Below are 26,130 nucleotides of genomic sequence, written 5' to 3' on the forward strand. Positions count from 1 at the left end.
TGCTGTCATTTAACTTTGTTATTTAAATCAACTCAGGCCTAACACTGGCCTTTATCCTAAGGAAAAAGAAATTAGCAAAACTCACGGCTTCGATGAGCTACTGATATATTTAATACATGAAAATAAATACATGACTATTAAAATTTTAAATGTCCACCCACATATCACCTTGTGTTCCCTGCTGGTCCACATACTGTGCCTGGGAAAATTCCTGAGGCATCCAGACTCAGCTGGAAACTCATCCTGAGCAGGAGCTTGGCTTGAAGGGAGGGAGAAGGAACCCTCCGGGTTGGCGATCATACCATTTATTCACACTTGGTGGCGAGACAATGTTGTGGGTGTGATGGAGGGGGTGGGGGGACCCTCCCGGGGGACACCCCTGGGTTGGCACTGATATGCTGTGTGGCTATGACAGAACTTGAGACAGGGATCTCAAGAGGCGGCCCTCATATCCACATCAGCGGCAAAAGCAGAGAGCAACCAGAGGTTGTCAGAAGAAAGGGCGGCACTGCCCACCCTCGCTCTGTCTGCCCCCAGGAGTGCTTTGCCAATGCCTGGTGGTCTCCCCAAAGGCCCGCCCACCAGTGCCATCCTCTGAAACTCTGCCCTTTGCTGTGACCCCATGGGCAAACCTGCAGAAAGGATCAAGAAGTTCATTTCCAAGGTGGCTTTGGTTTCTGGGTGGCTCCGCCTCGTCGGGGGGTAACTGGCACTGAAACACTGACTGAATGAGCCCTGGGAGTCACCAGGGGGCTCCGGAAGGTCACTCCTGACGGGGAAGGTCTGGGATCTCGAGGCCCATTTGTGCAGGGGGTACTGGTGGGTGGGTGACTTGTGCTGGGGACATTAAGGTGGGTGAGGGAATAGGAACGCTCCCGCCTCGGAGGGCGTGGAGAATCTAACCCATCCACGGACAACCTCCGGGCGTCTGCCACCACCCTGCGCTCTGTCTTCGAGGGACCAGCTGGGTGAATGGCTCGCAATGGAGTCTCCCTGGGGCGGGGTGAGTGGCTGCCCCTAGGGGTAGCCGGGGGTGTCCAGAAGAGGGCATGGAGCTTTGCAGCATCCCCCTTCGCCATCCACGGGGCCTCCCAGCCGGCGCCCTCAGGTCGGGAGCCGAAGAGCGACTCATCGCAGTAAGAAGGAGTGTGGCCAATCAGTCTGGTAAGGGAAGAGAAACAGTGAGCTGGGGAAATAAACCCTAAAAACCTTGCCTACCCCCACCCCCTGCCAGGCAGCTGCAGCAGCAGAGGGTTGCTTATAGGTCCCAGAAGTCCCTGTCTCCCAGCCTGGCACCCGCAGTGAGGCCACAGCCCTCATGTACCACTACCCCCATCTCTGCTATTTTTCCCCTGCCAAGAATCCAGTCCCCCTGCATCCTGCCTCACCCCACCCCCACTCCCTGGCATGTGCCCCAGGCCAGGCCAGTTTGCATATCCCATCCTCCTGACCACGCTGATTGGCTCAGGAATAACCACATGGCCCATTCTGCACAATAAGGGTCTGCCTTAGGACCTTTGCAGAAACTACTAGGAGAGCAATGTTTTTCTTCCACCTAGCCCTGAAGAACTGGCAGGATATAAGGGCTAAACGGCTGGTGGCTATCTCACCTGGGATGTGCAGGGGAAAGCTGCACGAAAACAGAGACAAAATCCCAAGAACGTTTTGAGTCCCTGTTATATGAGCCCCAAATGCCCTTTTTCTGCTGAAGCCAGTTTGGGTAAGTCTTCTGTCACTTGCAACCAAGAGTCCTGATTAATACAACCTTAGTCTTTATAGCCTTCACTTTTTCTCTTAACCCACCACTTTTCCCTTTTTGTAGCGGCCTTGTCAGCCGAACCCTCTGCAGTCATGCGGCCCTTCCAACTATATATTTGAAATTGCACAGCCCAGCACCTGGCATGTAGAGGGTTCTCAGTTCGAACCTCTGTGATCTGGCCTCTTCACCAGAGCAGCTTTTAAAATTTTTGCATATTTACTCAGGGCTTTTCATGTGTAGGTCCAGGACTCAGCATGTCACTTGTGTGTCATCTCATTTCTCACAACACCCACAGGAGGGCGATATAATCCCATTTTACAGACAAGAAAACTGAGGCATAGGGAGGGTAAAAAGGAGGGTACAGACAAGATTCAAATAAAGCCCCCTGCTCAAGGACCCAAGCTCTTGATCACTCAGTCAGACTTACGTGCCTTCTAGGCCTCTCACCTTTAATTAGATTCATTCAGCAATTTTTTTTTATTAGTCCCACAAATATTCATGGCATACCTATGAGGTGTCAGGTCCATGGTTTTTGGCCAGGACTAAAAGTGCTTCTATTCCCAAACTGCAAGTCTTTGAAATGTCAACCTTTTGCCGCTTGATTTAGCTATTCAAAACCATACCTGGTTGATACCTATGTCTGTCTGGTACCAAAGTTGCTGCTCAATAGCGTCTCTAACTCTTATGTACCTTCTAACTTGACATCCTCTGCTTGTCAGCATCCAGCATAAAATTCCATCCTCCAGGAGAGCATAGGGTTGACTGTTATCTCCCTTGTTTTGGACACCATACTTCTGTTAATGCAGCTTACGCTGACACCAGCATTTTCAGCCATGTTGTAGCTGTCAGTGCTGCTAATGTCAACCTGAGCCTGCCTTGTGGTCCACGGCAATTGTCAGGTGGACATGATAATAATGGGGACTTGCTTTTATCTCTGTTGAATTTTATCTCCTTAAATAAACACTATTCCCATTCTCAACTAATATATGTGCCTCTTGGCTCAGAATGGATCCTAAATATGATTGGCTAGTTATTATGGACTGAATTGCATCCTCCCAAAATTCATGCTGAATTTTAAAGAGGCAATTAAGGTTAAATGAGGCCATAAAGGTGAGGCCCTAATCCAATAGTATTTGTGTCCTTATAAGAAGAGGAAGAGGCACCAGGAGTGTACACGCTCACAGAGAAAAGCCCATGGGAGGACCCAGTGAATAGGTGGCCATCTGCAACCCAAGCATAGGTAGGCTTCAGGAGAAACCAACCCTGCTGGCGTCTTGACCTTGGACTTCAAGCCTCCAGAACTGTGAAAAAATAAATTTCTGTTGTTTAAGCCCCCCAGTCTATGGTATTTTGTTATAACAACCCTGATTGACTAATATACTAGTCTTTCATGTCTTTGTTCAAGACACTGATGACAGTAAATAAGATAGAGTCCTCAGCCCTCCCTTCAGGCTGATATTAATCGAAATAATCCAAATAATCTAATTCGAACCTACAATAATAACCACTGGCATTAGATCCTGTTTTTCTAAATTGTTCGTGAAAATGCAGCAAGAACCATTTTCAAAATGACTTGCTGAAGTTCAGAATCATCACATTTATGTCATTTCATGGATCAACCACACTAATAATTTCATGCAAATTGCTGTGTGATCTTGGGCAAATCACCTGACCCCTCTGGGCCTCAGAAGCCCATTCTAAGACATTTGGGGATGGGTATTCCACCGTCACAACCATTATCACTACCATTTACTGAGAGCTTCCTAAGTGTCAGGTTACCGTGCCCAGCACTGTACAAGTCTCATCCCATTTAACCTTCTCAATAATCCCATTAGGTCCCACCTTCCACTGTGAGGAAACTGTGGCTCAGAGAGGTCAAAGTGCTTGCCCAAAGTCACACGGCATGTGAACAACAGGGCACCTTCCCACCTTGTTACCTGTATTTGTTCTTCTTCCTTGGTGCGAGGGTCAGGGTCTTGTCCCTGGAGGAGGTAGTCTCACAGCTCCCATTGGCCCCTGAGGCCTGTGACGCCCCTGTACCCACTCCTCTGGTTCTGCTAGCCTTCCTCATCCAGGGTGGGTCAAAGACTGGTGGTGTGGGCTGGGTGCCTGCAGGACTGCCAAACAAAGTCTCATCCACGTATGACGGCCTAACCTTGACCCGGCAGCTGCCCCGGCAGCGGTGCTGCACGTGGAGGGTCTGCATCCCACTGACGGCCAGCTCCACCGGGGTCTTCACGCTGCTCATGGTCCTGGGTGACAGCAGGTGTGCTCTGCCTGCCAGTCCCTGCCTCCAGGTCTCCCTATGAAAAGTGGTCACGGTGGCAACCATCTGTCATCAGCAAAGACTGGCAATCTCTTAAGTCCCCGTCCCCAGGGCAAAAAGGTCACGTTCTCCCTCAACCAGTCCTCCTCAAAGGGGAGCTGCCAATCCCAGGGGACATTTCGGAAAATGGACTTTTTTTGAGTTGTTGTAATGACGGGGAGAAGGGTGCTACTGGCAAATATTTAATGAGTAAATATGCATTCCTAGCATACAGTGTGTACTCAGTAGATATTTGTAGAATGCTAAGGGGGTGAAGAATAGATTGGGCCTGTGCCTACTTTAGCACCAACCAGAAAACAAACTATGGTGGCGGGGGGCAGACAGGGCAGGCTCCTATATCCTGTACATATCTATGGGGCAGGAATAATAACCAGCATAGATCCCATGCCTACCTCCTGCAAAGAGCTCTACAAGCATTGTCTCATTTAATCTTCTCAGCAGTCCTGTGAGGTAGCTTCCATTATGTCCATTCTACAGATGACAAAACTGAGGCTTCAAAAGATGAAGTCACAAGTGTAAGTCCCACCTACAAAGCTAAAACAGTGAAAATAGAATTTGAACCCGATAGGAGTCTAGCGCTTGTGTACTTAACCATTCTACTACTGGGGGATTACACCCAGCCCGCCAACTGCCCCACATTCACCGATCCCCAAGTCAATGTCCCGGCTGATGTTCGAGGTGCCCGCATTCTGGAGTTATTTTCCTACCTGAGCATCTTGGCTGGCTGACGTCGGCCGCAACCCACAGCGCCCCCTTCCCCCAGGCCTGGACTCCTTTGCGGGGACGCTTGGGCACCTGTGGCGCGCGGTTCATCCGAGATCTGCAGCTCTGAACCCCAGGAGCACGCGACCCCCAGCAGCTCAGGCCGCCCCCGGCCCCCGCCTGGGGGACCGCGCGGGCAGACTCAACCCGGGAAGCCAAGCCCTAGCGATGTATGCTCCGCGCGCGCATCAAACAGCAACCCGCGAGCGGTAAGGCGGGGCGGGGCGGCCAGAACCATTCGCTCCCGGGTGGGGGGATTAGGTCACCCTGTTCCGGACGCCCCCGGAGCTCCCCAAAGCCTCGGAGAGGGGTCTCCCGCGCCAATGAGGGGAGTGTGTGTGTGCGTATGTGTGTATGCATGCCAAGCCTCCGGAAGCTCCAGAAAGTGAGGGAACGCAGCCTGGGCCGCGTAAAGGCGCCCCCCCCCCCACGCCCTGCCGCGCCGTTGGTACGTACCCGCAAACTCCGCCCCCTCCCGTTTCCCTGCGCCCCGGCCCGCATGGCTGCCGGAACGCGCCCGGCGGCCGCACCGCGGTCCCGAGCTGCCATGGCCCAGTGGAGGAAGAAGAAGGGGCTCCGGAAGCGCCGGGGCGCGGCCTCTCAGTCCCGCAACAGCGACTCGGAGGACGGCGAGTTTGAGATTCAGGCAGAAGATGACGCCCGGGCCCAGAAGGTAGTAGCGCTGGGCTTGGACATACGTCAGAGCCCGAGTCCCGGCTCCGCGCAGCGTCCCGCGGCCTCAGTTTCCCCAGCTGGGGAGTGGGCACGGCTGAGGGTGGGGAGAGGTCGGCTGGCCGGGGGTCGGGGCAGGACCTCCGGCCTAAGCACGTGTTTCGGTGTCCGACACGCCCAGGGTCCTGACGTCCCGAGCCTCTGTGCTAGGGAGGCTGGGGCCTGAGGGCCTTCCGGCCTTCCGGGCCGGCTCTTGGTCTCGCGCTTCTCGTTGGCTACTTCCTGGCCAGGGGGCGGGTCCCGGTTCCCATTCGTCCAAGGAAAAGTGCGGGTGATGAAGATCAGACTTTGAGAGGGGCATTCTTGGGAGGATGAATTAAAAGAAGACTGCACCTCTTGGCTTGAGACAGTGACGCCCCCAAACCTCTGGGAAACTAATAATAATAAGTTAAACTTGCGTTTGTAGATAGCTTACAGTGTGCTATCCTCCGTGCTAAGAGCTTTACAAGCCTTATCATTTAATCCCCACACCAACCCTGTGAGCTAAGTAGTCACACTCATTTTCCAGAGGAGGAAACAAGCCTGGAGGGGTGGAGGGACTTGACCAAGACCTCACAGCTTGTGAGTGGGAGAGCCAGGATTCAAATCCCGGACTGTATGGTTCCAGGCCCTGTGCTGTTTCCACTACTGAATGCCAACTGTATGCACATGGGGGGTCAGGTATGAGCACCAAGGAGGCAAAAGAGCTGTAGCCCATTATTTCTCACAGCCTTGTGCTTAGCGGGTACCTGGCACAGAAGACTCTGGGTAAGTAGATGAATGAGTGGGGCTTTATATGAAGAGAGAGGTCTACACTCCTCTGAGGCAGGGACCAGATGGGGACCTTATTGCACACCATCCGAGCCTCACACAGTAGGTGCTCTGTACATATGGACCAAGGCACAGCCCTGTGTTCAAGTTCAACCCAACCTTGTACTGGCTGTGGGACATGGGAGAAGTTGCTTAACCTCTCTGTGCCTCAGTTTCCACATGTGTAGAAAGCTGTTGATTATGTATGCCTCCAAAACTGTGGAAAGGATGAAATGACAGTGTTCACACATTCTACTCTACAGTAAATATTGCTGGGGCACCAGTGTGTTCCAGGCACTTTGTTATCATGTGTCTAGAACGGGGGTTGGCAAGCTTTTCCTGTAAAGGACCAGATGGTAAATATTTTGGCTTTGCAGGGCCATATAAGGTCACTGTCTTCTTTGTTTGACTTTTTACAATCTTTTAAAATTTAAAAACCATTCTTAGCTCACAGACTGTACAAGACAGGTGCAGCTCTGACCTAGAGGGTTGGTGGGGGAACATAGAGGGTCTCATAGGAAAGAAAATAGACTCTGAAGCCAGGGTTCAAATCCCTTGCTGGCCGTGTGACTTTGGCAGGTCACTTCACCTCTCGTGCTTCAGTTTCCTTCTCTGTAAAAGGGACTAAGTAATAGCACCTACTTCACAGAGTTGTTTTGAGGATTAAGAGGGTTAATTTATTTTTTTTAATTTTTTAATTTAATTTAATTTAATTTTATTTTGGCTGCATTGGGTCTTTGTTGCTGTGTGCGGGCTTTCTCTAGTTGTGGCGAGCGGTGGCTACTCTTTGTTGCGGTGCGTGGGGCTTCTCATTGCGGTGGCTTCTCTTGTTGCGGAGCACGGGCTCCAGGCGTACGGGCTTCAGTAGTTGTGGCTCGTGGGCTCAATAGTTGTGGCTCACGGGCTCTAGAGTGCAGGCTCAGTAGCTGTGGGGCACGGGCTTAGTTGCTCCACGGCATGTGGAATCTTCCCGGACCAGGGCTCAAACCCGTGTCCCCTGCATTGGCAGGCAGGTTCTTAACCACTGCGCCACCAGGGAAGCCCTAAGTGGGTTAATTTATATGAATGTTTAGCACAGCGCCTGGCTTATAGTAAGTGCCAGGTAAGTTTTAGCCATTATTATGAATTAGTGCTTTTATAAATGTTATTTCTGAGAAGAAAGGGACAGCGCTGTAGTCCAAGAAGACTCCCCAGAAGCGGTGTCTGAGTTTGATTTAGCTGTGCTAGAACAAGTGGGTGACAGAGACGAGGCCAGGAATGAGAGAGACCAGAGCTGGGGACGGATGATGGATCAGAAAGGGGATTGGGGAGAGGGGAGCTGGGCAGATTGGAAAGGTCTAGTATCTCACACATAGTAGATGTTTTGATTGGCTCCCTAAAGTTTTGAGGGCTTTGAATGACAGGCCAGGATGATAATTATGATGATACCACCACCTGGGCACAGTTCTAAGCTTTACACGCACCCATTTAGTCTTCACAACGCCCTATGAGGCATACGCTCTCGTCATCCCCATTTTCCCAATGTGGGAACGCAGGCTCTGGGAGACGAAGTCCCTGGTCTGAGGTCTCACGGCTGGAGGTGACAGAGTTGGGATTGAAACGCAGGCCGTCTATCTGCAGAGCCCGCTCTCTGACCCTGTGCCCTGTCCTGGTCCGGTCAAAGGAGAGCCCTTTAGCAGAGAAGTCATGTGATCTGGCAGGCACATCACCTTGAATGGGGCAAGGTTGGGGGCGGGCACTGGCAACAGGACAGCCCCCTTCCTTGCCCCCAGTGGTCTCACTGTACCTGGAATGATGCTGCCTCTCTGTTGCTCCCTCCCAGCTGGGACCCGGCAGACCCCTACCCACCTTCCCCACCTCGGAATGTACCTCGGACGTGGAGCCGGACACGCGGGAGATGGTTCGAGCCCAGAACAAGAAAAAGAAGAAGTCGGGAGGCTTCCAGTCCATGGGTGGGTGAGCCAGGCATCCGGGGACTTTGTGTGGGGGGAGCAGCGGGGGGGTTATAGCCTCCCGTGCTCTGCTCTGGACCCAACACTGTGATGGGTTTGGGGGGATGGAGGCAGCAGATAGTCTCCAAGCCACTCACGGCCTTCTCGTGGGGGCAACGGGCCTGACACGATGCGAGAGCAGTTAGGGCAGGACTCAGGGCGATGCTGGTGCAGGAACAGGTACAGACGTCCGGGGATTGAGCGGCGTGACAGAGCCACATTTCAGAGCCGAGGGCAAGAGATGAGATAGTTGGGTGCTGTTGGTACACCTGGCCAGCCGGAAGGAAAGCCGGACTCTTTCTTGGCTCTTTACATCTCAGTAGCATCTGGAGCAAAGATTGAAACATCAAGGTGAATAGTTGTATAACCTGAAAGGAAAAGAAGCCTAAATGTGACTTGAGCACTGTTTTATTTGACTATTTTTCTATTTAGACGTGTGTATGCCAAAAAAACACTGGAGACTTAAGTTAAAGTAAACACTGTACCAGGAATATATTTGCAACTATGGGACAAAGGGCTGATAACCCTAATATACAAAGAGCTTTTACAAATCAAGAAGAAAAAGACAGAAAGCCCAATAGAGAACTGGGCAAAGAAAATAGCTCACAAAAGGAATCTAGACAGCTAAATGTGCTAAAATTCATCAAAATCAAAGGAAAAAGCCAAAACAGCTCCATGTGGCTATTTTTGGCCTTTCTGAATCTCTAAGATGAAGGATTGACCAAAAAGCAGCTAAAACCGTGGTGCTTTCCTGTCTCCAGGCCTCCCACTGTCCTCCCATCTCCACAAGCCCAGGTCACATGGAGGCTCCAAAGGCTACCTTCTCGCCCTCCCAGTACCATGTGCTTCAGCTGTCACACCCGTGCCTGCACCCATCACAGGCCCTTGTCACTTAAGACCCTTTTCTTCCTCTTCCTTCCTTCCTTCCTTCCTTCCTTCCTTCCTTCCTTCCTTCCTTCCTTCCTTCCTTTCTTCCTTCCTTCCCTCCCTCCCTCCCTCCTTTCTTTCTCTCTCTTTCTTTCTTTGTTTCTTTCTTTCTTTTTTCTCTTTCTTTTTCTCTCTTTCTCTCTTTCTTTCTCTCTTTCTCTCTCTCTTTCTCTCTCTCTTTCTCTCTCTCTCTCTCTCTCCCCCTCTCTCCCTCTTCCTCCCTCCCTCCCTCCCTTCCTTCCTTTCTTTCTTTCAACTTTTTTTTCTTTTGGCCACGCTGCACGGCATGTGGGATCTCAGTTCCCCGACCAGGGGTCAAACCTGTGCCCCCTGCAGTGGAAGCACGGAGCCCTAACCACTGGACCGCCAGGGAGTTTCCGACACCCTTTTCTTTTTTTTAAAGAAATTCACGTTCTTTTATTTATTTATTTATTTATTTATGACTGTGTTGAGTCTTCGTTTCTGTGCGAGGGCTTTCTCTAGTTGCGGCGAGCGGGGACCACTCTTCATCGCGGTGCGTGGGCCTCTCACCATCGCGGCCTCTCTTGTTGCGGAGCACAGGCTCCAGATGCTCAGGCTCAGTAACTGTGGCTCACGGGCCCAGTTGCTCCGCGGCATGTGGGATCTTCCCAGACCAGGGCTCGAACCCGTGTGCCCTGCATTGGCAGGCAGACTCTCAACCACTGCGCCACCAGGGAAGCCCCCTTTTCTTTTAATTATGAAAAATTTCAAACATATAAAAATTAGAAAACAGTGAGTTTTCATACCTATCACTGGCTTCAGCAGTTTTAACCACTGGTGTTGTTTTATCCGCACCCCACCCACTCATGACCACCATCCCAGAGGATTCTGAAGCGAATCCCAGGCATCCCCTCCTTCTATGCCCAAATACTTCCCACCTGCCTCCAAGAGATGCAGGACCCTCCTACACCTAAAACAAACCCAGTTCCTCCGTATCATCCAAGGTCCCGTCAGTGTTCAGACCCCCATTGTCTCATGGCGTTAAGAGCTTTCAAATCACAGGAATAAAGACGCAGACGTAGAGAATGGACTTGAGGATACGGGGAGGGGGAAGGGTAAGCTGGCACGAAGTGAGAGCGTGGCATGGACTTATATATACTACCAAATGTAAAATAGATAGCTAGTGGGAAGCAGCCGCATAGCACAGGGAGATCAGCTCGGTGCTTTGTGATCACCTAGAGGGGTGGGATAGGGAGGGTGGGAGGAGACGCAAGAGGGAGGAGATATGGGGATATATGTATATGTATAGCTGATTCACTTTGTTATACAGCAGAAACTAACACACCATTGTAAAGCAATTGTACTCCAATAAAGATGTTAAAAAAATTATTAAATAAAATGACACTAAAATTTGAATATTCTAAAAAAAAAAAAAAGATGGGCTTTTTTTTTAATGTAAACTTTTGAATTGAATATAACATACTGACAAAAAATGCACAAATCATAAGTGTCCAGCTCAGTGAATTTTTACGAAGTGAATGCACTTGTGTAACCACTATCCAGATCAAGATAAAGAGCATTGCCAGCACCCCAGAATTTCCCTGGCCCTTCCAGTTACTATTTTCCATCAGATGTAACCACTAGTTCAACTTCTATCACCATAGATTTGTTTTGCCTATATTTGTAACTTTATATAAAATGACTCATTCAGTATGTGATAATTTACGTGTTGCGTGTCTCTTTCAAAATTAGGTTTGTGAAATCTAACCATGTTATTAGCTTTTCCAAACTGTTCAATTTCATTGATGTATAATATTTCATTTTATGAACATACCACAATTTATTTCTCAACACAGTGAATGAAAATTCCAGGTGCTAATACCTAAAATTGTGATCTTTTTTCATTTTAGCTACTTTGCTGAGTGCATAGTGGTAGCTCATTGTGGTTTTCATTTGTATTGATAGTTCTCTAGTGACTAATGATGTTGATCACCTTTTCATATACTTATTAGCCATTTATACATCTTCCTTTGTAAAATGCTTATTAAGATGGGTTGTTTTTGGTTTGTTTGGTCCATTAAAATTGTTATGTCAGTGAAAAAAAAAGCTTTCAAATCAGAATCCAAATGTGGTTCATACCCCACAATCAGTAGATTTGTTTTCTAAGTCTCAATTAACCGATCAGCTTTGCTCTGTCACTTTTCTTTTTTTCTTGCTATTTATTTGTGGATGAAACTGTCATTTGTCCTGTGTAGTTTTCTGTCATGTGTCATAGGGGCTCCTCTAGCCCCCTGGCCGTTCCCATGTCTTTCCCAGGCTTGAGCTACCCAGTGTTCAAAGGCATCATGAAGAAGGGCTACAAGGTGCCAACACCCATCCAGAGGAAGGTACGGGGCGGGGAAGCTGATGCGGGTTGGGAGGTGGGGATGGCCAACCTGGCCCTCCTGCCTGGCCTCTTGACCTCCACCCCTTGTCCCATCTGTCATATCTGTCGTCCCCTCTTACTCTGGCCGAAGCCCCACGAGCCTGCCCATTTCACAAGTGGAGAAAGTCGGGCCCGGCAGAGCAGAGGTTCGACCCTGTGCCTCTTTGCCACTTAAGCTGCCCACTGCTGAGTCCCTGCCCGGGCAGCTCGCAGGCCCCCCATCATCACCTGGGTCTCATGTTTGTTGTCCTCAGACATTTAGCCAAGAGGGAGATAACGTTTCTCTGGGATCCTGAGGAGGATGACTAGATGGGGAGATAGAGTCTGGCTTAACCTGAAGAAGGTTGTTCCAGCAGTGGAAAGAGTTGGGGGTAATGGGCTGCTCATCCCCGGAGGTGTGCAAACAGGCTTTAGCAAGAGTGGGATCAGGGCTGGGGGACAGGCCCCATCCCTTTTGCTGAGATGCTCTGGTTTGCCCACTCCCTGCAGACTTGAAGCTCTGGATCACGTGGTGCTTGGGTGCAAGAGCTGACCCCTCCCCTCTCCCGCTCATTCCCCTGCAGACCATCCCAGTGATCCTGGATGGCAAGGATGTGGTAGCCATGGCCCGGACAGGCAGTGGCAAGACGGCCTGCTTCCTCATCCCCATGTTCGAGAGGCTCAAGACCCACATCGCCCAGACCGGGGCCCGCGCCCTCATCCTCTCACCCACCCGAGAGCTGGCCCTGCAGACCATGAAGTTCACCAAGGAGGTATGTCTGGGCGCAGGGACGGCGTGGCTGGGCTGAGCTGGGACCGGTCAGCGAGGCCCGAGTGGGCTGAGTCAGCTCCCATCATCGACTCTCAATCTCTCTTTTTCTCTCTCCACAGCTGGGCAAGTTCACTGGCCTCAAGACTGCCCTGATACTGGGCGGGGACAAGTAAGAGCCCCCTCGGTGCCCTGTGCAGTGGTCCCCCAAAGCAAACGTGCCCCGTGCCTCCCCATCAGATGGACTGAGCTTGCGCTGCTCATTAATAACAGCAACTTCTCTGCACATTCTTAAAACACCACCAAGGGGAAATATACAGTAAAATACCGAAAGGAATTTCACACACACAACTCAGACACAGGTTCTGATGCTTCTAAAAGAGAGCTGGCAGTGCACTGGGTCACCCAAATGGGTCACTTAGTTGTATATGTTTTAATATGCTTGATTTGGGGCTATTTAAAGTGGAATGCACACAAATAGAAGATGTTTGTAATAGCTCAAATCTGCAAAATACTATATTTTTCCTGATGTGCTTGCACCATCCTTCTAAGGTAGCAGGCACCACACCTGTTTTACAGATGAGCTAACTGAGGAAGTGATGGGCTCAGAGAGCCGCACAGTGGTCTGGTAGTAGAGCTAAGATTAGAACCCCTGCCCCCCGTCCCACAGTTTCTCCCTCAAAGGGCAGCCCCTTCCTCATTCTTCTCTCAGAATGTCACTGTCACCAGTCACTTTTGATTCTCACTGAGAGTGTTTTGCTTTTCATTGCTCTTTTGCCTACATTATAATTTATTATCTCTATTGTTGTGATTGTCAGAAATACCTCCATAAGCTGGACCTGGCCCAGAATTCTGACTCCTGGTTCCTACAGGTGTCCCAGGGGTGTTTTCAGAGGAGAACTAAAGTTAGGGATGTGTACTCAGACGGTTTGGGAGCAAGGACATAGAGATCCAGGAAACCTGATTCTAGGTGGAGCTGGCAGTTCCAGGGTTAGTTGCTAGGTGGCGCTGTGGGTCAAAGGCGGTTTTGCTGCAATACGAACAGAGTGAATGAGATGGGTTCCGTGGCTGTCTATCTTTGGAGAACTTTGTTGTTATCAGTCCTTTTGTATGTTTGAACTTGTAGTTCTTGTCAGGGCAATGCTTTTGCCTAGTAGCTCAGCAATCGTTTTTCCCCAGTTCCGAGCCTGGGGTCAAGGTGTGGGACTCAGCTGAGCATTTGGTGATGGGAAGGGAGAGAGACAAAAGAGACCTGTTCTATCAAGCTAACACCTCTTCTTCTTCCTAGGATGGAAGACCAATTTGCAGCCCTGCACGAAAATCCCGACATGTGAGTTTGTGGATTGGGGGTGATGCTCTGGGGTCCCTTCCCAGATGGCCAGGGTCTGGGGAGTGAGAGGAGGGCTATGCTGGTGCCCTGGCCCTGGGTGACCTGGCCTGCACAACCACTTCCAGAATCATTGCTACCCCTGGGCGCTTGGTGCATGTGGCTGTGGAGATGAACCTAAAGCTGCAGAGCGTGGAATATGTGGTATTTGATGAGGCTGACAGGTAAGGCTGCAGGTGCATCCCCGGGCACTGGTGTCAGGGTTGGCCAGGAGGAAGGGCTCTGCCAGAAGAGACCTATGCAGTCGAGATCAAAGCAGCATTTCCCCAAAGTGGGCCACAGACTGTAGGCAGTGCCAGAGCTGATGGGGCTCCCTGGACCAACAGTTTTTCTTTTGTATTACTTTTAGGAATATTGAAAAGACTAGTAAAACAACGAACACATGATTTGAAAGAGATAAAAAATAGCACAAGGTTGAAAGCACAGACTGGAGCCAGACAGGTGGGATCAAATCCCAGCTCTATGAACTTGGGTAAATCCCTGAGGGTCTGCGGGCCTTGGTGGCCTCAACTACAAAGTGGGGATGAAATAGCATGTACCTCACAGGGGTGCCGTGAGGACTGAAGGGGTTGATGTTTTATAAAGTACTTAGAACCATGCCTGGCCCAGAGTGAGGGCTGCTGTCATTTATTTCAACATGAATTTGTAAGAAACATGACTGAGACCAGACCTAAGATTTCAAGGTCATTATTGCGTAGGATGAGGTTGTTGAATAGAGAAAAAGTGAGCTGAGTTAAGGAAGCACCTGTCCACGTAACAGCAAGTGTGATGGGGGCAAGGGTGACAGGTTTGGAACTCACTGGAATGGAAGCCCCTCTCCTGACCCTGTGCTGCCCTCTGCCCTCCCAGGCTCTTTGAAATGGGGTTCGCAGAGCAGCTGCAGGAAATCATCGGTCGCCTCCCTGGGGGCCACCAGACTGTCCTGTTCTCTGCCACGCTGCCCAAGCTGCTGGTGGAGTTCGCCCGGGCTGGTGAGGGAGCCACAGGAGTGGGGCTGGGGGCTGGGACGCGTGTCAGCGCCTGGGAGGGGCTTGTCTCTCAGCGACTCCCCCTCCCGTCCTCCTCTCTTGCCCACCGCAGGCCTCATGGAGCCCGTGCTCATCCGGCTGGACGTGGACTCCAAACTCAACGAGCAGCTCAAGGTGAGGCTCCACCCGTGCCCCTTCCCGGCCCACGGCCTGGACCCCGTGAGCCAACCGCAGTGACCCTTCTCCCTGCAGACCTCTTTCTTCCTCGTGCGGGAGGATGCGAAGGCTGCTGTGCTGCTCCACCTGCTGCGCAACGTGGTGCGGCCCCAGGACCACACGGTGGTATTTGTGGCCACCAAGCACCACGCCGAGTACCTCAGTGAGGTGAGCTGCGGGGTGCCCCCACCTGCCCGGGTCCTGGGGCCCAGCACCTACTCCCTCGCCACCTCAGAGCTGCGGTTCCATGTTCAGCCACCAGAGGGCAGCGCCAGAGCAGGACTGAGGCCTGGCCAGAGCTCTGTACTTTTTTATTCTTTTGAGTTTTTCTTATAAAAAATTTCAGACATGTAGCAAAGTCAGAAAGTAGCATAGTGAACTCTCAGGTACTCAGTTATCAACTCACATCCAGTCTTGATTCATCTAATATTCCCCGTTCCATCCAGGGTATTTTGAAGTGTATCCCAGCTGTCCTATCATCTTTCTGTAGATATTTAGTGTCCCATGTGTTTCAGTTTTTTAAATTGAGGAATAGCCTGCATGCTGTAATCTGTGTAAAGTGCCCTAATCTTACATGAGCAGCTTGATGAGCTCTACCACACATGTATATCTGTGACCCTCCTGGGAAGAGGTCCACGAACCCCCAAGGCTGCCAGGGCCCCTCCTGAGTCAATGCAGCCGCCTCGGGTCAACCACACCTGAGTTCTGTTATCTGAGGACACAGTTCGCTGGGTTTCACTTATATGACACACATTTACCGGTGCTTCCTCTGTGTAGCTGCTGGGGTCACTGATGAATAAAACCAAAATAGTAGTTTTTAAAGAGCAGTTAACACTTTCACGGTGCTTCCTGTTTTCCGGGCCCTATTCTCAGCACTGTATGTGTATTGGCTCATTTAATTCTCATAACAAAGCTACAGAGAAGGAACTGTTATTCTCCCTGTTCTACAGACAAGGAAAGTGAAGGCACAGAGAGGTTAGGGAACTTGGGCAAGGTCACAAAGCCTGTTAGAGACAGAGTCAGCATGAGACTTGTGTCTTGGGGTGGCGCTTGCAGCCTCCCTGAGGGAGACCTCTGCACGTGCCATCTTTTCTTGACATTCAGACAACCCTGCAGAGGTGAGAGGTGATATGAGCCCCATTTATACTGATGAAGACACCAAACCGAGGTCACCCAGCTGAGCTGGGGTTTATACCGAGGGCGCCCGACTCCAGAGCCCGTGGTCTTACTGCCATGTCATGGCGCCCTCTGCCACGGCCCAGCCTTCTCTCCTCTCCCCTGCCCCTCTCCTCCTCACCCCTTTCCCTCCCTCTGGTCTTCACTCTGGGCAGCTGCTGACGACCCAGCGGGTGAGCTGCGCCCACATCTACAGCGCCCTGGACCAGACGGCCCGCAAGATCAACCTGGCCAAGTTCATGCACGGCAAGTGCTCGGCCCTCATCGTGACTGACCTGGCAGCCCGGGGCCTGGACATCCCACTGCTGGACAACGTCATCAACTACAGCTTCCCCGCCAGGGGCAAGCTCTTCTTGCACCGCGTGGGTAAGGAGCCTGTGGCTGCACTGGGCACCGGGGAGTCCCAGCGGGAGCTGAGGGCACAGGGCTCAACTCCTGCCGCTGCAGGTGGGGAACTGAGGCCCAGGGAGGGCACCAGTAAATCAGAATCTCTGGGGAGCGTGGCCCAGGCCGGAGCTGGTGGGCAGCCCTAGACTCTAAGGAGGTGATGCTTCCACTTTCTGGATTCCCCAGTCTTGTGCTTCTCTTTCCCATCAGGTACTTGATGACACGGCCCCTCCTCCCCACAGTCCTCTCCCTAAAGCTCCGTCTTTCTAGCTCCTCTCCTGGGAGCAGCCTTTAAACAGCATCCCGACCCCCCTCTGCCTCCTGCTCCATCCACTGCAGACAGAGTCTCCTGACTCCCGGTCTTGTCCAGTCAGCCTGTCGGGCCCCACCTTCCCCTCAGCCCACCCAGGCCAGCTCACTCCATTTTATTTTTCAGTTATAAAAGTAAGGCCCGCATGTAGCTGGAAAATTTGAAAGTGGAGCAAAGCACCGAGAAGGCAGGAAGTCACCCTCCCCTCACTGGTGATGTGACGGCCACAGGTGTTCACCCAGCACTCCTGGTGGGCCCTGGTCCAAGTGTTCTACTTGCTCTTTTTGTCTTCACAACAACCCTGTGCAGTGGGTACCAGCGGCATCAGCTCCATTTTACAGATGAGGAAACCGAAGCAGGGAGATTAAGAACTGGTCAGGTGTCTCAGACGTAGCAAAGTGGGGCCACTGGCATTCTTTTTTTCAATTGTGGTGAAATATACATAACATACAATTACCATTTTAACCACTTTCAGGTGTAAGTTCAGTGGCATTAAGTACGTTCACACTGATGTGCAACAATCACCCAGCTTCCATCTCTAGAACATTTTCGTCTTAACAAGCTGAAACCCTGTACCCGTTAAACTCATTCCCTCTTGCCCCTCCCCCAGCCCCTGGTAACCACCAGTCTACTTTCTTTGTCTTCTTTTAACTCATAAACGCACATGTCATGTTTATAAATACAAGTAAGTTAAATAAGTGCGTGTGAGAGAAGCATCTGGTGGGCAGGTTCCTTGGAATTGTTCTGCATATGATTGAACATCGTCAAATGAGTAAATTCTGGCTGCCCACGGTGGGCTGCCCGTGGGCAGACCTTCGGGGTGCGAGGGAGGCCTCCACCTGGGTCTCCAGCCTCTTCTCCCTGTTGGCAGTTGCATGCTGTGCCCTCGGTTCCGTTGCTTTGGGAGGGCTGGCTCCACACATCCCTTGAGGCGTCCTCAGAACCCCCAAAGGGAATTTCTCATGTGCCGCGTGACCAGCAGCGTGAATCGGACTACCGCAAACGAATCTTCCACATGTGGTGACACTTGGTTTCTGCAAGATGCAGAAACAAGCCAAAGCGTAATGCTATTCATGGACTGACTTACCACAAAATTAGAATCACACTGGACATTCTTCTTGCCTCTGTATACATCATGCATGTTTTTCATTCACCATTTAAGCATCATTCTATAACAGGGGTCAGCAAATTGTTTCTGTAAAGGGCCAGATGGTAAATATTTTAGGCTTTGGAGCCATTTAGTCTCTTACAGATCTCAGCCCTGGGAGCATGAAAGCAGCCACAGGCAATATGTAAATGAAGGAGCACAGCCGTGTGCCAATAAAACTTTATTTACACAGACAGGCTGGTGGGGGGCTGGATTTGGGCAGGGGCCACAGCTTGCAACTCCTTTCCTCAGCTGTGTAATTCCCACCATGTGGTCATCAGCTAATTAACTAACCCTCTGTCCTTAAGTCTTTAAGTGGTTTCCATTTGGGGGCTGTTCCGCGCAGAGCTGGAGTAGGTGATCTGTGGGTGGATCTTTGCACCCTGTGTTATTTCTCTGGGTAAAAACCCCCCAAAGTGGGGATGCTGAAGACTTGTGATACTGATAAAGAGCAGTGTCTTGCCTCTATTCCTGCTAACCTCCCAGAGCACCATGTGGGCTCACGTACTCTCAGGCAGGTAGCCCTGGTGACTGTCACTGCCTTGCCCCCTTTTGTAGGTGGGACACTGCTCAAGGAGGTGGGGCTGTGGCCTGGCTTGCACCTTTAGGGTCTGGCACGTGGGACTTGTGCTGGGCTGTGGGGTCCTTTGCCTTTGCTCACGCTTGACTACCTCCTCCTGCAGGCCGTGTGGCCCGGGCTGGCCGAAGCGGCACGGCCTACTCCTTGGTGGCCCCAGACGAGGTCCCCTACCTGCTGGACCTGCACCTGTTCCTGGGCCGTGCCCTGACCCTCGCCCGTCCCCACGAGGAACCCTCCGGTGAGTGGAGGCTGGGGAGGGGCTGGGGTCCCCCCTGGAGTTCATGGTATGGATGGGGGTCGGAGGTGGGCCAAGCTGTCCTGGTTTGGGAACTTGACCCTAGGGGAAGATCCCTGTTTGTTTGTTTTTTTTAATTTATTTATTTTATTCATTTATTTTTGGCTGCATTGTCTTTGTTGCTGTGCGCGCGGGCTTTCTCTAGTTGTGGCGAGCAGGGGCTACTCTTCGTTGTGGTGCGCGGCCTTCTCATTGCGGTGGCTTCTCTTGTTGCAGAGCACGGGCTCTAGGCGCCCGGGCTTCAGGAGTTGTGGTGCACAGGCTCAGTAGTTGTGGCTCACGTGCTCTGGAGCGCAGGCTCAGTGGTTGTGGCTCACGGGCTTAGTTGCTCCACGGCATGTGGGATCTTCCTGGACCAGGGCTCAAACCCTTGTCCCCTGCATTGGCAGGCGGATTCTTAACCACTGCGCCACCAGGGAAGCCCAAGATCCCTGTATTTTAAAGTCAGTGAAGAGCCAGATAGTAAATATCTTAGGCTCTGCAGGTCACGTGATCCACGGCAGCTCCTCACCCGTGCCCTTGTAGTGCAAAATTAGTCACAGACAACACAGAAATGAGTCGATGGGGCCATGTTCCATAAAACTGTACTTGTAAAAACAGTAGGAGCTGCTCGATAAGTGATGGTTTCTCTTGTGGGGATTATTTTGTGATTCAAGACCCAGAGTGGGGCTGGGGAGGGGAGGTGGGGCCCTGGGCAGGCGGCCGGGCCGGAAGGCCTCTGACCAGGCCTCTGACCGAGCTCCTGGCGGGGAGGCAGGCGCGGGCGGCGGGGACGGCGTGCTGGGCCGGGTGCCGCAGGGCGTGGTGGACGATGAGGACTGCGGTCTGCGGACCAGCCTGGAGGCGTCGCTGGAGCTTCGGGGCCTGGGCCGCGTGGCCGACAACGCCCAGCAGCAGTATGTGCGCTCGCGGCCGGCGCCCTCGCCCGAGTCCATCAAGAGGGCCAAGGAGCTGGACCTCTCGGGCCTGGGCCTGCACCCCCTCTTCAGTGAGTCCCTGCGTCGGGCGGGCGGGGGCTGGCGGCAGGCCCCCTGGAGCCCGCTGCGGCCTCACGCGTCCCTCCTCCCTCCCTCCCCGCCAGGCTCCTGCTTCCAGGAGGAGGAGCTACAGCAGCTGCGGCTGGTGGACAGCATCAGGAACTACCGCTCCCGGGCGGTGAGTGCGGGGCCTCGGGGCTCCGGTTGAGCTCCTGACCCCCAGCAGGACCCCAGCAGGGATTTTCTCAACCCGCGGCTCTGGCCGTGTCAGCACCTCTACAGCCACCCCTTGTTCTGGAACCATCCCTGCTGGTCCATAGCAGGTTTCCCACCCCTTCCATACATTTGGGTAGACTGAGGCTCACAGGGAGCAGTGACACACCCTAGGCTGTCAGAGGCCTGAGGAGCTGACTTTCGATAGCCTCTCCTCTCCTCCTGATTCCCGTCGGGTGCCCCGTCTTGTGCCTCTGGGAGGTGTACCCAAAAGCAGGAAAGGCCTGCCAACCAGCGTCAGGAAAAAGGGGCTGGAGCCTGTTGTGGTTAAGGGCACTGGTTTTGGAGCCAATGAACCTGGGTTGAAATCCCAGATCTGGCTTGTCCCAGCTGTGTGACCTTAGGCAGGTTACTCGCCTTCTCTGGGCCTCCCTTTGTAATTGTGAAAAGCAGGTAACTAGTGGAAGGGAATTGGGAGGAATGCTGGAGAGAGCACACCAAGCTGGGGAGGGTAGAGCTGGGGAAGAAGCGGCCAGTGGGTGAAGGCCTTGGGTGTCCCCTCCACAGACCATCTTTGAGATCAACGCTTCCAGCCGGGACCTGAGCAGCCAGGTGATGCGTGCCAAGCGGCAGAAGGATCGCAAATCCATCGCCAGCTTCCGGCAGGAGCGGCAGGAGCGGCAGGAGAGCCTGGCCGTCCCAGCCCCGAGCCTCCCAGCACCGCAGGAGGAGCAGCCTGAGAAGGAGGAGGCGGCAGGAGAGAGTGGGGAGGTGCAGGCCCCACCCTGGGGACCCTGGAGTCTGGCCTGGGGTTGCGGAAGCAGTGGGTCAAGTGCCAGCAGCCCATGGGGCTGACCTCAGGGCTTTGAGCAGTCACTGGGGGTGGATGCAGTGATTCCAGTCCCACCTCCGACACTTGTGGAAATCAGTGACCCGGCCTCAGCCTTCCCATCTGTGGAGTGGGGTCATAGTCTCGTCCACCATTCCTTGCCTGAAGCCCTGGGGGCCAGATGTGATTCAGGATTCAGAATCTTTACGGTGGGTCCACTGTGTATGGTGTAACACTCCCAGCAGGGTCTGGGGTGTCACGGTCGTCAAATGCATCAGTTTCCACAGTGAGACCCACACCGAGAGGATGGACAAAGCCTCTTGTCAGCTCAGGTCAGTTTTTGCCACCAAGTGAATCTCAGGAAAGTCCGTTTTCAGAATGCTGTGGACTAGGGCTCTGCAGCCAGGTGACTGCGGTACCTGCTCCCGGGTCCGTGGGCAGGTTCAGGATGGTACGTGGAGGATTCCCACAGGCCTAGGTAGCCCTGGCGTTATCATCATCGCCTTGCCTCAGCCTGGGGTCCGGCAGGTGGGAAGGGGCAGAGCCGGGAGTGTTGGCAGCAGTGGGGGCATGACTCAGGCAGGGTCAGGCACTGGGTCTTCGTGGCGAAAAGCAGGGCTGGGGGGCCAGAGTGTCCCATTCACCTGGTGGGTAGGGCCCTGGGCCTGCTCATCTTAATGTTTGATTTGGACAGAGGGTACAGTAGGCAAAAAAATGCACTTGAAAACCCCTGGACTAGTCCACGTCATAGAGAGCAAGTCCAGACCCAGAGAGGGACAGGGCCTTGCCTTGGTCAAATGACCTGGGGGACCAAGCTGGGACTGGAACGTGGTGGGTCTCATCCTAGTTGGCACCCTGCCCTCCCCGACTCCCACCTGTCCTGCCTCTGCTGGTGCTTGAGGCAGGGGTTGTGTGCTGCATGTGCAGATGAGGAAACGGAGGGTCTCAATGGCAACACCAAGCTTTCAAAGTCCCAGCAGCCCCTGACCCTCAACCCTAGCTGGGCTGGTGGGTGGGGAGGCCAGTCCACTCCCGGGGCTACAGGTGACACTGGGCCCCGGTCCACCAGGACCTCTTCACAGAGGTTGTGGGCCGGAAGCGGCAGCAGCCAGGACCCGACCGAGGAGCCAAGAGGCGGAGGGAAGAGGTCCGGCAGCGGGACCGGGCGTTCTACATCCCCTACCGGCCCAAGGACTTCGACAGCGAGCGGGGGTGAGTGGCCGCTGGTCCCGGGTGGGGCAGGCGGGCCTGATGGTCCCCCCTCCCAACCCCATGGTATCTCCCCACCCTCCCTCTGCAGCCTGAGCATCGGTGGGGACGGGGGTGCCTTCGAGCAGCAGGTGGCTGGCGCGGTCTTGGACCTGATGGGGGACGAAGCCCAGAGCCTGACCCGGGGCCAGCAGCAGCTCAAGTGGTGAGTGAGCCAGTGGGCACACCTCTTCCACGCCCACCTGTCTGCCACTTGGTCCCCACAAAAGGTGACCCCCCTCCTATCCTGACTCCCGTTTGATCCCCTAGAGCAGGAATTATGACGCCCACCCTGTCCTGCCCCCACGTGGTCATGCACAACAGGGATCTTGACTCCATCTGTCCTTTTGGGGGGGGGCTAGTCTTGCTAGACAGGGGCTCATGACCCAGTTTGCCCATTTGGACTCTGGTTCTGGAGAAGTGATGTGACTCAACCCAGGGTCACAGAGCCAGGAGGTGCAGGTGGGGGTTGGGAACCCCCCAGGGTCCCCTGTCCCTGACCCAGGCCCCCAGGTTGGAGCTAATCCCCTGACCGCCACACTGCCTTTTGACCTGGGCTGCCAGGGAGTGGTGAGGAGGGCCAGGGATCGGGCCTTTATGGGACACCTGCTGCCTGCCAGACGCCCGGCACGCTGCTTTCCTTGAATCCTCCAGCAACCCAATGAGAGGGTCAGGGGGAAACAGGCCCAGAGGGGAAGCGGGCCACCTCCCTCCACAGCACACCTCCCAACTCTTCCCACAGGGACCGGAAGAAGAAGCGGTTTGTGGGACAGTCGGGACAGGAGGACAAGAAAAAGATCAAGACGGAGAGTGGCCGCTACATCAGCAGCTCCTACAAGAGGGACCTGTATCCTGGAGGGGGGTGGGGGGCAGAGGGGACGGGGCCAAGCGCCTTCTACATCCACATCTACTGTGGGTGGGGGGGTGGGGTCAGGAAGGGGCGGGGTCTGGCTCAACCACCCCAGCTCCTACAGGTGGGGGCTAGAGGGGGGGGCGGGGTCGAGTGGATTCAGCCACCAAACTCCCTGTAGGTAAGGCCTGTATCCTCTGGGGGGGCGGGGACCCCCGCTCCCAGCCCACGGTTGTCTAGGGCCTCTCTCCCGGTGCTGCACGCAGCCTCCTTAACGCAGCCTCCCAGCTACCAAAAGTGGAAACAGAAGCAGAAAATTGATGATCGTGACTCAGAAGAAGAAGGGACATTTGACCGGCGTGGCCCAGAGCGAAGAGGTGGTAAGCGCGGCCGAGGGCAAGGTGAGAGCCGGGGTAGGATCGTCCTTAAAACGCAGGTTGCCAAGTAGTACATTTGGTCATGTTGGCGACTTGGTCCTCTTGATCTGGCCTGGGTCCCTCAGTGGGTGACACGCTAAGGTGGGATTTGAACTCGGCTCTGCTGCAGGAGCTTGTGCTCAGTGACCTCGGCTTGGGCCGGCTGCCCCGGGTGCCAGGACCTTGGTCAGCCCCTCAGGGCAGAGGAGCACCTTGGGAGTGGTGACGCTCGTGACTTTGAAGGGAGGAGACTGGAGCCTGGGCCCCGTCCCACTGCAGCCCCACCTTTGGGGCCGAGCTTGCTGTCAGAGAGGGGCTCCCGCTTGCTGTCTGGGGCCAGGCTGTGTGCCGGAGCCTCGCCGCACATGACCTGGGGGCGAGAAGACTGAGAATGGCCGGTTTTCAGGCCAGGAAACAAGTCGCAGTGACTGGCCCTGGGTCCCCCGGCTGCCTGCTGCCTCCCCCAGGGCCCCCCGCCAGGGAGTGGGGAGCTTGAACCTGTCCTGGGCCTCTCTCCACTGGGCCCTGGCCCTGCTTGTTTCCCCCGAGCCCGCAGGGCTGCTCACTGCCTCTTCCGCGTCCGAGTCTGTGTCCTTCAGCTTGGGGACGCCGTCTGTCACGGCTCCAGGCGCCCCCCTTCTCTGCCTCACCCAGGGCCTCCTCTGTTCTCTGCTCATTCCCTCTGTCCTCGTTGACATTTCCTCTCTGACGGTGGATACCTCTTCTGTTTCTCCCTGTTTCTGTCTTGGATTTTCTCCGCCGCATCCTCTCTGTTGTTCTGTAGGTGTCTTTCTCTCCACGTGTCTGTTTCTCTTTCTGCCTCTGACTCTGTGTCCCTGTCCATCTCTGTGTTTCTTTCTTTGTCTCTGTTTCTCCCCGTCTGTCTCTGTCTTTCTGTATCTCTCTCCATCTGTCTCTCATTGTTCCTGTTCCTTTCTCTCCACACACACACACACACCCCCCTCCCCATCTCTGTCTCTCCTCCTCTCTTTGTCTCTCTGTGGGCGTGTCCCTGCCTCCCTCGGACCCCCTCATCCCTCACTCCTCAGCTCCCGATTTTATCTGGAGTGAAGCCGGCTGCCGCTGTGGGCTTGCTGGACCCGGGGTGGTGAGGGTGGCCTGTGAGCTTCGGGAAAAAGCAGCTGTTCTCCCCCTGTGCTTTGTCCTCACTGGGGGTGGTGGGTCCCTGTCAGGTGGCCTGGCCCCTGTGGAGACATCTGGGGCTGCCTTAACGATCATTTGCGTGGGAGCCCTGCAAGGTCACTGCTGTGGGAGGGGAGGAGCTGGGTGAGGTGGGTGAGTACAGAAGAGGAGGGGCCAGGCCTTAGTGGGGAGCCAGGGGGCGGGGGAGAGACCTGCCCTCCCAGAGACCTGGGAGGTGGCGGGCGGGGCCACCAACCACTGCTGCTGCTGCTGCCGCTTTGCTGGGTGACCTTGGATAAGTCCCTTCCCCTCGCTGGCCTTCTCTGATTTCTCTCCTGCCAGAGGGGGGTTAAGCTACAGCCTGTTTTCATCTAACAAGCCTAGAGCATGTAGTCCATAGAGATAGGGTTTGGAGTCTGTCTGGGTCCCCAGTGCCTGGAATAGAGGAGGCACTGAAAAGCCTTTGTTGAATGATTTATGATTGTAATAGTTACACTTATGAGGCCGTACTGTGGACTAGGCCTTGTTCTGAACCCTGCACACATAGTAACCCATTTACTCCACATTAGGACTTAAGAGGTAGGTGCTCTTATTCGTAATTCATCGGAGAGGAAACTGAGGCACAGAGAAGTAAAGTAGTTTGCCCAAGGTCCAAGAGGTCACAGCTGGGACTTGATCCCTGGCAGTTTGGGCTAGAGGGTCCATGCTATTGCCCATTACAGTAGACTACTTAAGCTTTATTAAGCAATTACCATCTGCCTCATGTTGGGGCCACAGCAGTGAACACAGAACGAGAGCGGGGACGGGAGCATCCCGGAGGCTTCTGGGAGGAGAAGACATTGGGAGTCGACCCAAAGCCTGAACTCCCTGAATCTCCATCCTGGCAGGTGCATCCCAGCCCCGCACCCCTGGTGCCCCCGCAGGCCGCGTGCGCTCAGAGCTAAAGACCAAGCAGCAGATCCTGAAGCAGCGGTGCCGAGCCCAGAAGCTGCGCTTCCTGCAGCGTGGGGGCCTCAAGCAGCTCTCTGCCCGCAACCGGCGCCGCGCCCGGGAGCTGCAGCAGGGCGCCTTCGGCAGGGGCGCCCACTCCAAGAAGGGCAAGATGAGGAAGAGCCTGTAAGGAAGGTGATACAGCCCTGTGGTTCCTCACCTGGTCCAAGCGTGGACATAAGCAATGTTCCCCGTGTACCATTGTGTGCCTGGCCCTGAGCTGGACGCTGGGGGAGCTCCCTGCAGAAGCTGTGGTCTGTGCAAAGGCTATACGGCCACAAAGGGGCAGCAGCTGCCTCTGCCTAAGACAGGGCACATTTGAGCAGGGTGTTGAAGGGTTCATAGGAGTTTGCCAGCAAGGCCAGGCAAGGGCATGACCTGAGTTGGCAACTCGGCTGTTGCTGCTTCTGTGTGTTCTGGATTCAGGGGTGGTGGCCACATGGGTGTGAGCCCTGAGTGCCTGAGGCCCAATGATGTATTTTTAATGTAATAAACCTTTATTGAGCGCCTCCAGTGGACCAGGAGCATTGAGTTGGAAGGGACAGGCCCGGGTACTAGAATCGCAGCTAGTGTGCGGA

At 53.8% G+C, this 26,130-nt stretch overlaps 2 protein-coding genes across 9 annotated transcripts; one reads left to right on the forward strand and one right to left on the reverse strand.

Annotated features, from left to right (window-relative positions):
* Positions 1-88: 88 nt before the first annotated feature.
* Positions 89-5,400, reverse strand: RITA1 (RBPJ interacting and tubulin associated 1). 7 transcript variants are annotated; one of them, XM_082354000.1, is made up of 5 exons: positions 5,304-5,400; positions 4,478-4,556; positions 3,697-4,062; positions 3,022-3,060; positions 89-1,161 (listed from the first exon to the last, which is right to left on the reverse strand). In XM_082354000.1, exons 3-5 carry the CDS (start codon positions 4,005-4,007, stop codon positions 654-656), a joined length of 858 nt encoding a protein of 285 aa, XP_082210126.1. In that variant the 5' UTR covers positions 4,008-4,062; positions 4,478-4,556; positions 5,304-5,400; the 3' UTR covers positions 89-653. The 7 variants fall into 7 exon arrangements, with proteins under 7 accessions (XP_082210126.1, XP_082210125.1, XP_082210124.1 ...); XM_082353999.1 differs by lacking the exon at positions 5,304-5,400 and adding an exon at positions 4,793-5,282; XM_082353998.1 differs by lacking the exon at positions 5,304-5,400 and adding an exon at positions 4,793-5,282 and having other exon boundaries at positions 4,478-4,619.
* Positions 5,310-26,061, forward strand: DDX54 (DEAD-box helicase 54; the record flags this gene model as incomplete). Of its 2 annotated transcripts, none has more annotated exons than XM_082353973.1 (20): positions 5,310-5,520; positions 8,191-8,320; positions 11,564-11,634; positions 12,236-12,424; positions 12,543-12,592; positions 13,709-13,750; positions 13,876-13,971; positions 14,657-14,778; positions 14,888-14,949; positions 15,028-15,159; positions 16,323-16,533; positions 18,695-18,829; positions 19,644-19,874; positions 19,968-20,041; positions 20,644-20,847; positions 21,975-22,117; positions 22,206-22,319; positions 22,896-23,000; positions 23,292-23,404; positions 25,450-26,061. In XM_082353973.1, the coding sequence occupies 20 exons, from the start codon at positions 5,347-5,349 to the stop codon at positions 25,680-25,682; spliced, it is 2,631 nt and encodes an 876-aa protein (XP_082210099.1). In that variant the 3' UTR covers positions 25,683-26,061. The 2 variants fall into 2 exon arrangements, with proteins under 2 accessions (XP_082210099.1, XP_082210100.1); XM_082353974.1 differs by having other exon boundaries at positions 5,347-5,520; positions 23,292-23,383.
* Between the last annotated feature and the right edge of the window lie 69 nt (positions 26,062-26,130).

Source organism: Balaenoptera borealis (assembly GCF_965194805.1).
Source record: "Balaenoptera borealis genome assembly, chromosome: 14".
Taxonomy (NCBI): domain Eukaryota; kingdom Metazoa; phylum Chordata; class Mammalia; order Artiodactyla; family Balaenopteridae; genus Balaenoptera; species Balaenoptera borealis.